Source organism: Trichomycterus rosablanca, chromosome 13, assembly GCF_030014385.1.
Source record: "Trichomycterus rosablanca isolate fTriRos1 chromosome 13, fTriRos1.hap1, whole genome shotgun sequence".
Lineage (NCBI taxonomy): Eukaryota > Metazoa > Chordata > Actinopteri > Siluriformes > Trichomycteridae > Trichomycterus > Trichomycterus rosablanca.
In genome coordinates this window covers 32,285,786-32,300,239 of record NC_086000.1, presented here as the reverse complement: position 1 = coordinate 32,300,239, position 14,454 = coordinate 32,285,786, and the positions used below count along the sequence as shown (strand labels likewise).

The following is a 14,454-nucleotide window of genomic DNA, read 5'->3' as shown; positions in this document are numbered from 1 at the left end:
TGAAGATTAACCATCAACTAATTATGGATGGTTATTAGTTAAAAATAGCTAGTAAAGTTTGTCATACTGTCTGTGATCGTCATTGAGACGACATTCTTCTTCGCACCAGTGCACGTCTGTGAAACATGAATCCATTCATCAAAATAAAGACGGTTAATGGCAATAGGATATTTAGAATATTAAAGGTATCCAGTGTTTACTAGTATGAACAAAATCAGTCATGTTCAGATTCACATTTTACTTAACATGTCTGGCATTTCCTTTATTTATTGATTTTTTTCACCTACACGAGACGAGTTCATATGGGCCTCAGTCTTGTGCATGTAGAATCAGATCACGCCATCACTCAACCAGGCGAACCTAACCCTGACGAACAAGCCAATCACTGTTCATGTAGGCGCCCAGCCTGCCGGTAGCAGAGCTGAGATTTGAATTCACGAGTTTGAGATGTCAGTTCTGGTGTGCTAGTGTGTTTTACTGCTGCGCCGCCTACAGTATTACTAAGGGCTTAAAAGGTCCATTAAGATATTTTGGTAGTTGTCAACTGGTTTGCATCTTGTCGTTGTTGGTAACTAGCCTAGGTTTTCAGTGTTGATTATGTTCTCTGGCGGCAGCACGGTGGCTCGGTGGGTAGCACTGTCACCTCACAGCAAGAAGGTCCTGGGTTTGATCCCCAGGTGGGGCGGTCCAGGTCCGTTCTGTGTGGGGTTTGCATGTTCTCCCCGTGTCCGTGTGGGTTTCCTCTGGGTGCTCAGGTTTCCTCCCACAGTCCAAAGACATGCAAGTGAGATGAATTGGAGACACTAAATTGTCCATGACTGTTTGATATAACCTTGTGAACTGATGAGTCTTGTGTAATGAGTAACTACCGTTCCTGTCATGAATGTAACCAAGGTGTAAAACATGACGTTAAAATCCTAATAAACAAACAAACAAACAAGCAATGTTCGCTGGCAATTTTGATTGTAAAAAAAACCTTAAAGAATTCTTTCACACTTTTAACTCCAGTAGGTGGCTTTATTTACCGTGGTAAAGATCAGTATTGCAGTGTTTTAATCATTATTGGCTGTACAGTCACCCAACAAGCAAACTGTCATGCGGAATCATACCTTGTCTATGTCACACCAACACACTGTACCTGTACATCTGATCACTGACGCTGACCAACAAAGTAGATCTGTATGTAACAGAGTTACTGTTATCTGATTCCTTTAATCCTGCAATGTGAGTGTTTATTTCTGTGAATAACACCTCTTTCCCCTTCCCTCAGCAGCTCTCCCTGCACCCCAAAGCACTGAAAGTGAAGCAGGACGATGGGGCGTGCGAGAGTTTCACAGATAAGGGAACCTGTATCCAGCTTAGGTAGGAGATGGGCTGTTTTAAAAGGAAGATGGAAAAAGCCAATAAAAAAAAAAAATAACTGTCATGTGGACTCGACATCTTTTGGGTTATCTGCTGTCTTTTATGCAGCAGTTTTGCTTAGTTTTATGGACAATTCTCTGTGTCTACATTTTCTAGGAGTCATCTGTTGTGTAGTTGTTTCTTGTTGTCGGCTTTACTCTTAATGTTCTTGGTAGATTCATGGAGACGTTTGTTCAAGTACCTTGCTTTGATCTCGTCTTATTGTTCAAACATAGATTCTAGGCCAGTTTGGTGTTTCTTGATGGAATAAGCTCCTGATGTTTTAGGTCAGTACAGATGATATTGCTTATTTAAAATGCCATTCTAGAAGTTAAGATTTTTGTCTAATTTGGTCTGGTGTGGAATGGTTTGTTTTGGGGTGAAATGAAACTTTTTTTGCTGTTGATTTGAGGTTTTTTTTGTAATTTTGTAATCTTGACTTTAAAGATGCATTTTGGCTGGTTAGCATTAGAAGTGTAATTTAGTTTTTGCTGTACTGTCACATAACTAGTGATGTGGGCCCCAAGTGAATATTCTGTCTTTTAAAGACTTGTAAATACTATAATTGGTTGTGTTTTGCTAGTACAGTTGACTGTACTATACTGACCCTTTCAGCAGTTTCAGTTCATTTGTATTTGTAATTGTGGTCTGGAGTTTTACTTTAAGTAAATATTCCTTTGCCCTTGAGTATGTTGTTTGGCAGATATAGCTAAACTCTTGTCAGATGGCTGAAGATGGAAACGAATGTTAAAGGTTTTTTGAACCAGTAAGTGCTGCTTTCAGCGTAGTGTTAGCCAGTCATTAATCTCATCAAAAAGTAATTGCTTTTTTTCCGATTAATTTGGCTATTGAATTTTTGTCACACCAAAGCATTTCAGATCTTTAAACAAACTAACGACTATTTTTCTATCGATTAATCTATAGACTATTTTATCGATTAGTCGATTAATCTAAACAATTAATTTTCCTCCAAAAATTTAATTCAGAATCTCGTTTAAGCTTCTTTTATTTTAACAACAAACTGTATGGCATAATAATATGGCACAAAACTAAATGTACACAGGGTTTATGTCCATATTATCAAATTCTCAAGTGCTCCATATTAAACAAAGTGCAACACGGGTTTATGGCATTCCGTACACAAAGTAAAGTGCTTAAACTTATAGCAGAAATAAAATGGAGGTGGGCACGTCTCATTAAGTCCAACGTACAGTAACGACAGAATGAGCCCAGATTCTAACCTACACATTCACTCAAAAGTGATGTAAACACAGCGGTAAGTGTTTCACATGAGAAGCTTTTTGCGCTTTAATCGCCCTAACTGAACTCGCTAAGGAATACGGTATTTCAAGATCTCCACGATTAAGAAGCGTAATAAAACAATATAGATGTGCAACATGGCGCTAGTGCTGCTGTGGTACCATCAAAGCTTTGCACAGTGTTTTATGCCAGTTTGAAGTATCACCAAACTTTTGGGTCTTGGAAAACTTTGAGCTTTTCTTTGAAAGCTCTACAATCGGCCTTTGACTGCTGCAGACGGCATTTTTTAGGACTGCGCTTAATCCCGCCAACCAGTGACTGGACCAAATACGACTTAGGTCATGCACGCAGCAAGTAGTGCTGAGGGAAATCATATGAACGCTTATATAAATGGAAACGTTGTAGAAATTAAAAAGGATAATTTATAAACATAGTTTTAAAAATGAAAATATTGACATAGGTCGACCAATTGCGGCAGCCCTACAAAATATAAACTTATATAAAATATAAACTAAATGCTTCATAAAGGAAATATTTTTTAAGTAATAGCTTGAAAACATAACATCCTAGTAAAAAAGTAACTACCTGCTTAGTTACTTAATCATTCAGTTAACTGAGTTTCATTGGTAAGCTTACCTAATCGAACAATGCCAGATTTCATTTAATTTAGCCTTGCAAAATATAAAACTGCTAATCCTGAACCTTACCATCAAAGTTAAGCAGTCATTGTAAAGTGTCTACAGGGACAACATGCCGCAAAATTCCAGAAGACCTAAGGAAAAAAAGTTAAAATATTTTAGTCTAGAAGCAGTTGCAAACTGTTTCTGCTGTGGAACTCCACCGAACTACAGTGAAATCCCTAATTTCCAAATATAGGAATCTTGTAGGTATCTAGACAGAAGTATCTGCTTTACCAAGGGCTCAGGGTAGTCTAGGTAGTCACAGAAGAACCCAGAAACCATTTAAAAACTGCAAAAATAAACTCTAGTATCTAAGTTTAATATTTTACAGTAAATAAGTCTATTATAAGTCTTTAATAAGTCTAAAATTAGAATGAAAAAATAATATCAAGGAGGCACCCACTTCTTACTGGTCAAATGCACATTTGTGCTCAAATACACATGCTTTAACAATGTAGCCGTCATTTGGATTATACAGTTTTTAAGATCATGTTTTTGAACGTACAAATAAAATAAGGGCCTCATGTCTGGCAAGAAGTACATACAACATTTTATAGTAAGAACATTATACCAGCAAAAATATGCTGTGAAATGATGCAGTAACCGGTGGAAGGAGAGCAATTTATTGTTATACAGCACTGTAAGCCCATTTTTACATTTGAAATGCTATTCCAGACCCTAGTGTGTTTGGACTTTGAATTCGGTAATTTCGACCATGTGAAATATTCTGATAGTCCTGAAAACAATGGTAAACTTTTAAGTAATAATAAACACAAGTAAACTTATTAAAACACTACATTTATTTATACTTTTTTATAAGTGCCTAATTTAAATGTAATGCTTTACCATGAAAGTCGATTGCCGGTAAGCAGTGTAAAACCGCATTAGGTAAACATCACGTATCATCGTAAATATACGGTAATATAAATAATAATTAGTGGCGTTGCCACTGGTCGGCTGGGTGCTAGCTGGCGGGCATAATTGGCAGTGCCTGCAGCAGACACGTTTCTGCTAGGGCGGGATGACCGGACTATGTGGGTGGGGTCTTCAAACGCTGTGTAAGGACCCTGATTAGCAGATAGAGAGGCAGAATTCATAGGTGAAAAAGGTTTCTGCTGAGGGCTGCGTGTGGGTCGGAGGAGGCGTGAGCAGTAATATACCCACCTCGACTGCAATCAGGGATCCCCCAGCAGCAGAAGACAAATTGACTACACTAAATTGGAAGTAAATGGGAGAAAATGCATAAATAAAATAGGACGGTTTGATTATGTCTTCCCCCATACAAGCCTAGAATTAATCCTGGGTACTGACCCAAGTACTCAAGCAAAGTGAAAAACATACAATTGAATCTGATTATCTTGGCTGTAAGTGTGCCACTTAAGTAATTACAAGTAATTATTAAGTAATTACTAACAAGCGTTAGACACTTGCTTGTGATCATTTTCCTGGTTTGTTTCCTGGTCCTAAATGAGAGAGCTTTAGTTTGGCTATCTGGACTTTGAGGTAGAGGTTTGGTTTGCAGCTTTGTTTAGGAAACTGAGGTGACAGTGGTGCAAGGCTGATTTTGGGATTGGATTCTTGTGTTAACATGAAATAAATGTTTTGTTTCTGTGTTCTGCTGGAATATCCAGTGACGACACACATGCTGGTATTTCATGGAGTCTATAATGTCATGTACCCTAACAAAGCCTTTGGCCCCACATCACAGACCCTCCACCATATGTTATTGTGTGCACCAGGATGTTTTCAGTGTAGTTATCCTTCTCCTGACGCCAAACCCAGCTTGAGTGTTTGTTGTCAGAAGGTGCAATTCTGGTTTTATCTGACCAATGTGGTTCTGGTCAAACTCCAGACACTTACATTTGTGGTTAGATGTACTGACTAGCTGATCGATACTAAAGTGCTGGAGAACACTCGCACGCCTTGCATATGGTCTGTGGTGCATCCACACTAAAAGCGTGTCAGGATTCAGCGCACCACCTTTTCTGTCACTTGAATTTAATCACTGCATACAGCAATACCACGTCTACTTATTTTGTAACCTACTAACTTCTCATTTCAATCTGTATACTAATATGCCGGTGAACACTTGCAAGTGGTCTATGGTGCATCCAGACTAAAGGGTGTCAGGATTCGGAGCACCAGCTTTTCTGTCACTTCTCTCAATTTAAATATTAGTAGTTGCCTTTCAAGTATGAATTTAAGTAAACTTTTTTTAAACCGATTGAACCAATGTATAGTTTTTAACTTGTTGGTCGTTAATTAATCTGTTAATTATGTGTGACGTGTCCACCACAATGAAAACAATTGTTCACATGGTCAATATATAAGACCCAATCATTCAAATTTTTTTTTTTTTTTTTTTTTTTTTTTTTTTTTTTTTTTTTTTTACATTTGACTTATAGATATCTTAAAATATCTGTAGCATATATTTATGAATATCTAAGTACAAAACTGCATGATATGCTGCTTTTCCATCCGTTTTTAGCTTGCTGAGCTCACTAATGTTGGGTTTTGATGCTGCCACATGGTTGATGGTGGAGTCAGAAATGTTTCTAATTTGATTTTATATTTGCTGCATTTTGCTACAGCCGAGGGTTAGAAGCCTTGCTCAGGAGCCCAGTAGTGGCAATCTGGCAGTGGTGGGGATTTAACCATCAATATTGTAATTATTGATCCAGTACTTTCACCACTGAGCCACCACTGCACCTTTAACATAAATTAGCATACAAGACAGCAACAACATAAAGAGACGAAGGTGTTAAAATCTAAAGTTTTTAGCTTCATGTAAGATGTGCATGAACAGTACAAAAAAATGTTGATACTCTGTACAAAGTTTAGGTGCTTAGACATTAAATGCCCCCCAAAGTAGACATTCTAAAATAAAGGATTACCAGAAGCTGAAAGAAATCCCACCCAAGTGTATGTACTGGTGTGTGGAGATTTACTCTTTCTAAAAGGTTCAGGGGAGTTAGAATCCCAGTGAATAACTAGAACGTATCCTCTTACTGAGGCTGAGGGAACTTTTATCCAGGAAGGTTAGTGAGGCTGGCTTGCTGTTAAGCTCCAGCACTGATGAGGATGCGGCTCCAGGGCATGAGGCTGTGCTGGCCAATGGTCGGTTTCCATTCTGTTGGTGTTTCTTTACTCTCAGTTTTTTATGCAATAGCAAGTTGCTTACAAGTTGCAGTCACAAACACTTCTTCTTAATTAGGCATGTTAATATATCAATTCCTGCAAGCCTGTCTGAAATTTTCACTGATGATTGTTATTAAATTAAGGCTGTGAGGATATAACACCCATTACTGTTGGTGCAGATCAACCATGAACAACGAAAAGTTAAAACAGGACCATCATTTTTTTTATTTGGAGAAATGCTGTTGATTCTTTTTGTTGTTGTTGATGGATTAAGAGTTTGTCTGCCTGGTTTGGCAAATTTGACAGTAAAACCAGTACAAATTGCCCTGTCATTAAACATAGACAAAGATTTAGCGATAGGGCACACCTTTTGCTCTGTGGTTATAATTTGTTTAGTCATGATGTATTATTAAACCTTACCTTATGATTTGGGTTTTTGCCCAGGGGGGCAACTTGATGATGTTGGGAACCAAGAACCTTCTGATCAATAATACATTACCTTAACCACTGAGCTACCATTGTCCTACACCACAAACATCCCACACTTCCATATACACATGACGCTCAAAAATAGCCTGAAGTGGCTGCCCTGAAGCTTTCCGAATAAATGGTTAAAATGTTTTACTATTTTTCTACCCAAGTTTATTAGTAAATGACTTGCTTACTTGTGATTGTTGCACTAATCAATTTCTCACTGCATACAGCAATACCACTTTTACTTATTTTGTAACCCATCGCTTTCTCATTCAAGTCTTTTGGCAAATTAATTAGTGGACGTATATTCTGATACAGTTTGAAGGATAAATATGCTAATAAATTAGCTGTATTATTTTCTATAACATTCCTGTGCATCTTGCATGCATCTGACAAACCTTCTCTTTGTGTTCATGCTTTTGTGTGGGGTCTGATGTGAAATGTTTTCATGCTACTGAGAGCACCAGATTCTCAATTGTATGCAGTGCATGTAATACAATTCATCAGCTGTTTATTATTCAATAATCGGTGGACCAGCTAAACGATAATAAAATTCCTTGCCTAGTTGTTAGTCCTGCTGTGTAGTTCATAACAAGTTGTTTTAGAATTTTCCTACTGGCTAGGTGTATTAGCACACATGACAACAGAGTTTTTTACGGGTTTTTTCTACTACAGTGCTTAAACATTCATACTGGTCAAGTTGACCATATGAGTGGTATACATAATTACATACAATATTTAATACATAATTTAATAATTTACTCTTATTGTTTTAGACCGCACCACAGCAATATCCTGTTAGACAAAATAAATACAGAGATAATAAAAAATAAAGAGATTTGTCATAAAACACAGTTCTGCTGTTCCTAAACTGGATGGTCTGATTTATTTAGAGTCCTAAATAAATGTCGTCTCTCTCGCTGTCTTCTGCCATGTTTTATTTCTGCTAAATATAAATTATATAATTTAGCTCTGTACAGACTTTCTAAAGCATGGCTGTTTAACCCAGTCCTCATCGTACAGTAAAAATGGAAATGCCAAAGTAAAATTTGAGCTCCTTTCCCTGATTGATCACCCACCATGATTAAGCAAGCCTCTGTTTAACTGTGTGCATGTATATTTATTCTTCTACTGAACCACCTGAAAATACATGGCTGTAATATTTAGGTAAAAACGTGCACTCTGCAAAACCTACTTTGCCTCATTCACATGTAACAGCTTTGTGTAAATGAGATGTATTCATTTTGTCACTCACTACAGTGCAGGGTGTTTTAAAAATGAAATTGTTAGTTTCAACTCTAGGTGTCACTATAGTATAAAACCAACCTAAAACGCTCCCCATTTTTACTGATTTCAGAGGGAAGCGTGTATGTTCAATTAGTCTGGAAACAGTTGCTGTAATGAAAAATATAATAAAGTCACATTAGGATTATAAACTGGTGAGTGCAATTTGCAAAATCTTAGTTTACACAACACTGTCAAAGACAGGTCATTATTATATCATCTGTGGCCCTTGTTTGCAATTTTTTTTTACTCTATCTGGCCCCCAGCCAAAAAAAGCTTGGACACCCCACTTTTGGGTTTTTGATGCATCCATACTATGCAGAATCCTTTTTGTCTGAGGGGCTGTTAGTATGCTACACACACACACACCGCATCACCAGTGTTAGTCCAGTCCTAAGGTGAAGCTTTTTTTGAAGCTGCAGGTTTTTTTTTTTAGGATTCTGTTTTCAGGCATTGTAAAAATATAAACCACTTCAGTACTGAATCAGATTGGTGGTGGGTGTAATGCTCTATTTCTTTATTGTTATTCCTACAGCCAGTCAGACTCACTCTATAATCTTTATGATGCTGGATACACCATTACGCTTTTAGGTTTTTTCCTTTTTTTAAAAACTTTCTTAATATATCTTTTGGTTGCACTGTGTTATGCTGATGAACTTTCTTTCTTACATTCAACCATTCCAGACTGAAAATTCATGCCATTTTTTTTTCTTATTTGCTTTTAATGGTGCACAAAATATTAGGTCAGGTTTAAAATCTGTTTTGTTACATTTACAATGGATTCAGAAAGTGTCCAAATTTCTTTTATTATTTTTGTTTCAGAGTTGTGGATTTGATTTTGAATTGATATAATTGCTCTAATTACCCATCAACCTACAATTAATTCCTTACAATGAATTGAAAACATGTTTTTATATATTTATTTATTTTTTAGGATTTTAATGTTTAATTGTTTTACACTCTTTGGTTACATTCATGACAGAACATGTAGTTACTGGTTACACAAGATTCATCAGTTCAAGTTTAATATGAAACACAGTCATGGACAATTTTGTATCTCCAATTCACCTCACTTGCACTTCTTTGGACTGTGGGAGGAAACCGGAGATCCCGGAGGAAACCCATGCAGACAACATGCAAACTCCACACAGAAAGGACCCGGACCACCCTTCCTAGGGATCGAACCCCGGACCTTGCTGTAAGGCAGAAGTGCTACACACGGAGCCACCTTGCCGCCCAAAAACACGTTTTTGGAGTGTTTAAAAATGGAGTTAAAAGTTCTTTTTAAAAAAACTTCTTTTTAACAAAACACTTTGCAGCAGCACTCCATTTATGGTTAAGTGCTTCTTTTTGCTTTAATTAACATTTTCCTCTGCATTTTCAGGACAAAAACTAACCATGAAGTTCAAAGAACTGTTTGTGGATGTAAATGGAAGAAGCTTGACCAAATCTTAAAGCTCTGACCAAACAGGGCTCTACCATGTTTGCATCACAAAGTGTGCAAACAAAGTCGTTGGTTGGGGGCTTAGTGGTTAAGGTACTGGTCAGCAGTTAAGGTACTGGACTAGTAATCAGGAGGTCACTGTATCAAGTCTCAATGCAACCAAGTTGCCACTGTTGGGCCCCTCCGGTAATTAGCTACAATTGTAAGTCAATTTGGATTAAAGTGTCTGCCAAATGTAAATGGTCCAGCCCTAATATTTACTCAGTAGGGCTGTGTAAGCTATGGAACAATAGCAACAATAATCTGTACAGGTGAAAGATCCTTGGATTGGTTATCTTGGGTCGGGAAAGGTACCGTTAGATTGATCCTCATACCTTTGGAAAATGAATTGTCATGCAGCCATTTACATTGCTATTGTATTTAAAACTTGTTTCCATCACTCTTACAGAAAAAGGGTAGGGGTCCAATTAATGTCCAAAAATGACAAAAGATAGAACTTGGTGTTCTGTTACAGCTTTTTTGCTGTCTGCATGGTATTGAGACAACTAGCACCGGGTGATGTTTATTATATGGAACGTAATTCATCAGTTCGAGATGGGTGAAGGTGCCAAACTATTTAAAAGCAAGTAATATGGTTTTATAGGAAATCTTAGGGAGACAGTAGGGCTGTGTGATTTTGCTTGCTGGTTGACATTTGCTGTAGTTGTAGGAAGGCATGTGTGTAATGCATTACAATACTGAAAGCGAGAGGGACAAAAGAACAAAGGCATGGATTAATTTCTTGGCCTCTTGCTACAGGTTTTAGGTTTTCAACAAAAGCTTTTGCAAAAATCCTGCAGTTTTATTAATGTTTCATAACACCAGTATTTCTTACATTGGTTCTTTTTTTTTTTTTTTTTTTTAAGATAAATTCTAACTTTGTGTTAAACACCTTTATTACCAATTACACATTTCTTCATGCCTTCATTACATTTTTAAACAACTGCTTAGTAGACATGCTACTATCTTATCCAGAGTAATATCATCCAGCACCTGCATAGCTTAAATGTACTCCATGCCTTTTTAATAATTGGATATAGTAACAGCATCATGGTATGGAATCCTCTAGCTATTAGTTGGGGGAAAATAATACATAGTAATAATTTTTTCATTTTTGTCAACCACTACCTTGGTCAGGGTTGTGGCAGGGCAAGTTTTAGTGGGAAAGCCGTGGGTGCAAGACAGACATGATGTATGCCACTATGTCTGGGGAAAAGAAGGGATCTGAGGTCCTGCTACGAGTTTGCACCCTGTCCAGGGTGGGACAGGATGCAAACTCGTAGCAGGACCTCAGATCCCTTCTTTTCCCCAGACATAGTGGCATACATCATGTCTGTGTAGACACCTGGCTGACTGATAGCACTGTTGAGATGAACACCCATAATAGTCAGCTGCATCACATGAGCACCTTAATATGTAATAATTGTAGTATTATTTTTTATATGTTTTTTATATATAAACATCTTAATTTTGTTTTGTATTCCTTAAATCTAGCATGTATGTTGTGTCAACAATTTCCTATCATGTCTGTTAACATTTGTCCTTTTAAAAGCTAATTTAGTCTGCTTTTTCTCTTTCAGTTTTACAAACATGTGGTCCAGAGTGTGGAGAAATTCGTTCAGAAGGTGAGCATTCTCATGTTGCCTCCAAGTCAAAACTGTATTATTTACATTTTTGTTTACTGTATTTGAATCTGTTCTTAATCTCATTCGTTTGTGATGATTTCACTTTCTGTAGTGCAAACCTGAGTACAAAGTCCCTGGTCTGTACGTCATCGATTCAATCGTCCGTCAGTCTCGGCACCAGTTTGGCCAGGAAAAGGACGTGTTTGCACCACGCTTTAGCAAGAACATTATTGCCACCTTTCTAAATCTCTACCGATGCCCCTCTGATGACAAGGTTAGTTGACCATAATGCGCATATGTTCTGCAAAAGTTAGCTGATGTTTAATATTTTTTTATTAAAGTCAGAAATTCTAGCACATTTACATGCTGGTTTGACTCACAAATTGTTTCTGTTACAGAGCAAAATTGTCCGTGTCCTCAATCTATGGCAGAAGAACAATGTGTTTAAAAGCGATATCATCCAGCCTCTCTTGGATATGGCAGCAGGGCTACCACCACCAAGTGTCACGCCAGTTACCGCCTCCACTGCTCTGCCGGTTAACAATGCCACTCCTGGTTAGTAACTATCTCACACACAATGCTGTATGAATTCTGTTTCGCAGTATTTTATGGCTTTGGCTTGGATCACATGTGCTTCTCAGGTACAGTCCTAATTTTGTATATTTGTTCCTGTGTTACAGGAACTCCAGCAACGCCTGCCACCCCAGCCAACATGGTGCCCAGTTTACCAGACTGGGCCTCTCAGATTTCCAACTCGGACACAGTGGCGGCTGTAGCACAGATTTTACAAAGCCCTCAAGGGCAGCAGGTCAGCCACTTATCTCTCATTTATAATGACTTTATTAATTGTGTGTACAGTACCCAGGTCCCAGGGCATAGTGAGTAATGTTAGAATAGTTAAGAACATGGAAATCTTTACATTTCCCAGTTGTTGTTTGATACTAAACCTGTCAGTTAATCTCTTAAGCAAGTGTTCTATTTGTTGATGCCCTGAGAGTCATTTAGTTTCACTGTATATTTGGTGAGCTGGAGTGGCCGTAGCCCTGCGATGGATTGGCGCCATGTCCAGGCAAAACATTCCATATAGGTTGCCAGTCCATCACAAGGAAGACAATCACAGACACATTCTCTCTCTCTCTCTCTCTCTCTCTCTCTCTCTCTCTCTCTCTCTCTCTCTCTCTCTCTCTCTCTCACACACACACACACACACATTGAAAGGGCCTTGGCCAACTCGCTGGCAAACAATGTGGAATGTACAATGTACACCCACTGTGTAACTGCCGTCTCTGCTCAGTCCAATCCTCAAATTCTTGAAAAAAAATTGGTCTCTAATTGTGCATATAAAACAACATACTAAAACTATGCTTGACAAGGGCTATAGACTGATATAACAATTACCTACCCTTTCCTGCAGTGAATATAACCATTATGTAAACATGGCGTAAAACATCTAAATAAATAAATCTTTGCTCAGTGTCTGGGTACCCGGCTAGGTTCATGCAACACATTAAGGGGGGGACAGACATCAGTGCACCATTTAGTGCCGATCCCAAGCCTGGATAAATAGTAGGGTTGTTTTAGGAAGGGCATCTAATGTAACAACTGTGCCAAATCTAATATGCGGAGGAAAGATCTGCTGTGGCTCCCCTAACGGAATCAACGAAAAGAAATCAGTCATTCACTCAGATTTACAGAGATACTAGCTTAATAATGGTTAGAAGTGTTTGTCAGTGCTCCCTAATGAAGTTCTTTGTCTCTGTTTGCAGTTGCAGCAGCTGGTTCAGAGTCTGCAGTTACAGCAGCAGAAACCTCAGCCGTCTCTTCTTCAGGCTCTGGATGCCGGTCTGGTGGTCCAGCTTCAGGCTCTGACCGCTCAGCTCACCGCTGCTGCAGCCAACACACTCAACCCACTTGAGCAAAGGGTTTCTGCCTTTAATAAGGTAAAACCCACACAAGGCATGCCAGTGTTAAGTTTTTAAGTTTTAGGGATAAAATGGCTGAATTATGGGCGCGCTGATGGTAAAGCAGTGATGGCTATGTCTGAGGAGGGGCGGGACAAATTACGGCCTCTGCTGGCTGGATGATGGTGCCTGCTCAGAGGCGGGATCAGCGAGTGACTCTCCGTGCATGATACTGATCTCTGTGTGAACCCATCTCGAAGAGGTTGATTACTACATGCGTTGGTGGGGTCAGGTGTTAGTTATATGCCCACCTCGGTTAGGTAGCGGTCAGCCACAGAGGAGATACAACTGGGTAACTGGATATGACTAGATGTATGAAAAATGCAGAAATACAATAATCATTTAAAAGATTATGATTTGCGATTAACCAAGTGCGTTACATAAAATGTGTTTTTGCTCAGTGACACACAAGGCCAACTTTGACTTTTTTCTTGCAGAAACTTTTGGGACAGTTTGATTTTGGCAGCGAGTCAGAACCCAGTGAAGATTCTAAAAAGGACACATCTCAACTGTATGTTCTACAACTCAAATACGTCTTTTATTTTATTTTTATTCTTTTAATTTGAACCTTTTACTGAATGTTTATCAAAGCCATCTGACCTCATACAGGTCTTCTAATATCAGAAAATTCATAAGTTGTTGGATTGAGAAATTAACTTCTTACATGCTGAAGGTCTTACATGTTGCTTTTTTCCTAGGCCCTTGGTTTCTGAGTCCCTTAATACTTCACTGTTCCACCAGTTGGCTGAGCAGCTACAGCAGCAGAACCTTGAACAATTTCAGAAACAAATTCTGGAGCACCAGCAGCAGCAAAAGGTACAGGTTAAGGTGGTTAACACTACATTTATTATCCGGGAATGTCTGTAATTTCTACCTTCTTGCTTTTATTTTGAGGGTGGGGTTGGGGTGGTGTTCACTTTAAAATCCAGTGTGAATTCGGAGTCATTTTCCTTAAACAGTCCCACAAATGAGGCTGTGAGCAACAGTCTCAGTGTTGTTACTCTAGTTTAGACGTGTTTTTATTCTAAATATGTTGTAATAAATTATATTGCCCACGAGGGATGCACATTTTGCCAATTTCTTTTAACTGACAACAGAACATCATTTGTTGATGCTTTTCTGATAACTGGCTAGCTTATAGTACCCCT

General features: G+C 38.4%; 1 protein-coding gene across 2 annotated transcripts in view; it reads left to right on the top strand.

Annotated features, from left to right (window-relative positions):
* scaf8 (SR-related CTD-associated factor 8) overlaps window positions 1-14,454 on the top strand; it is a 44,437-nt gene that overhangs the window by 11,872 nt on the left and 18,111 nt on the right. For both annotated transcript variants that reach the window (XM_063008032.1, XM_063008031.1), the window contains exons 3-9: window positions 11,301-11,345; window positions 11,458-11,619; window positions 11,744-11,900; window positions 12,026-12,153; window positions 13,112-13,285; window positions 13,744-13,817; window positions 14,005-14,122. In XM_063008032.1, coding sequence (XP_062864102.1) covers window positions 11,301-11,345; window positions 11,458-11,619; window positions 11,744-11,900; window positions 12,026-12,153; window positions 13,112-13,285; window positions 13,744-13,817; window positions 14,005-14,122 — 858 coding nt within the window. The remainder of the gene's footprint in view (window positions 1-11,300; window positions 11,346-11,457; window positions 11,620-11,743; window positions 11,901-12,025; window positions 12,154-13,111; window positions 13,286-13,743; window positions 13,818-14,004; window positions 14,123-14,454) is intronic.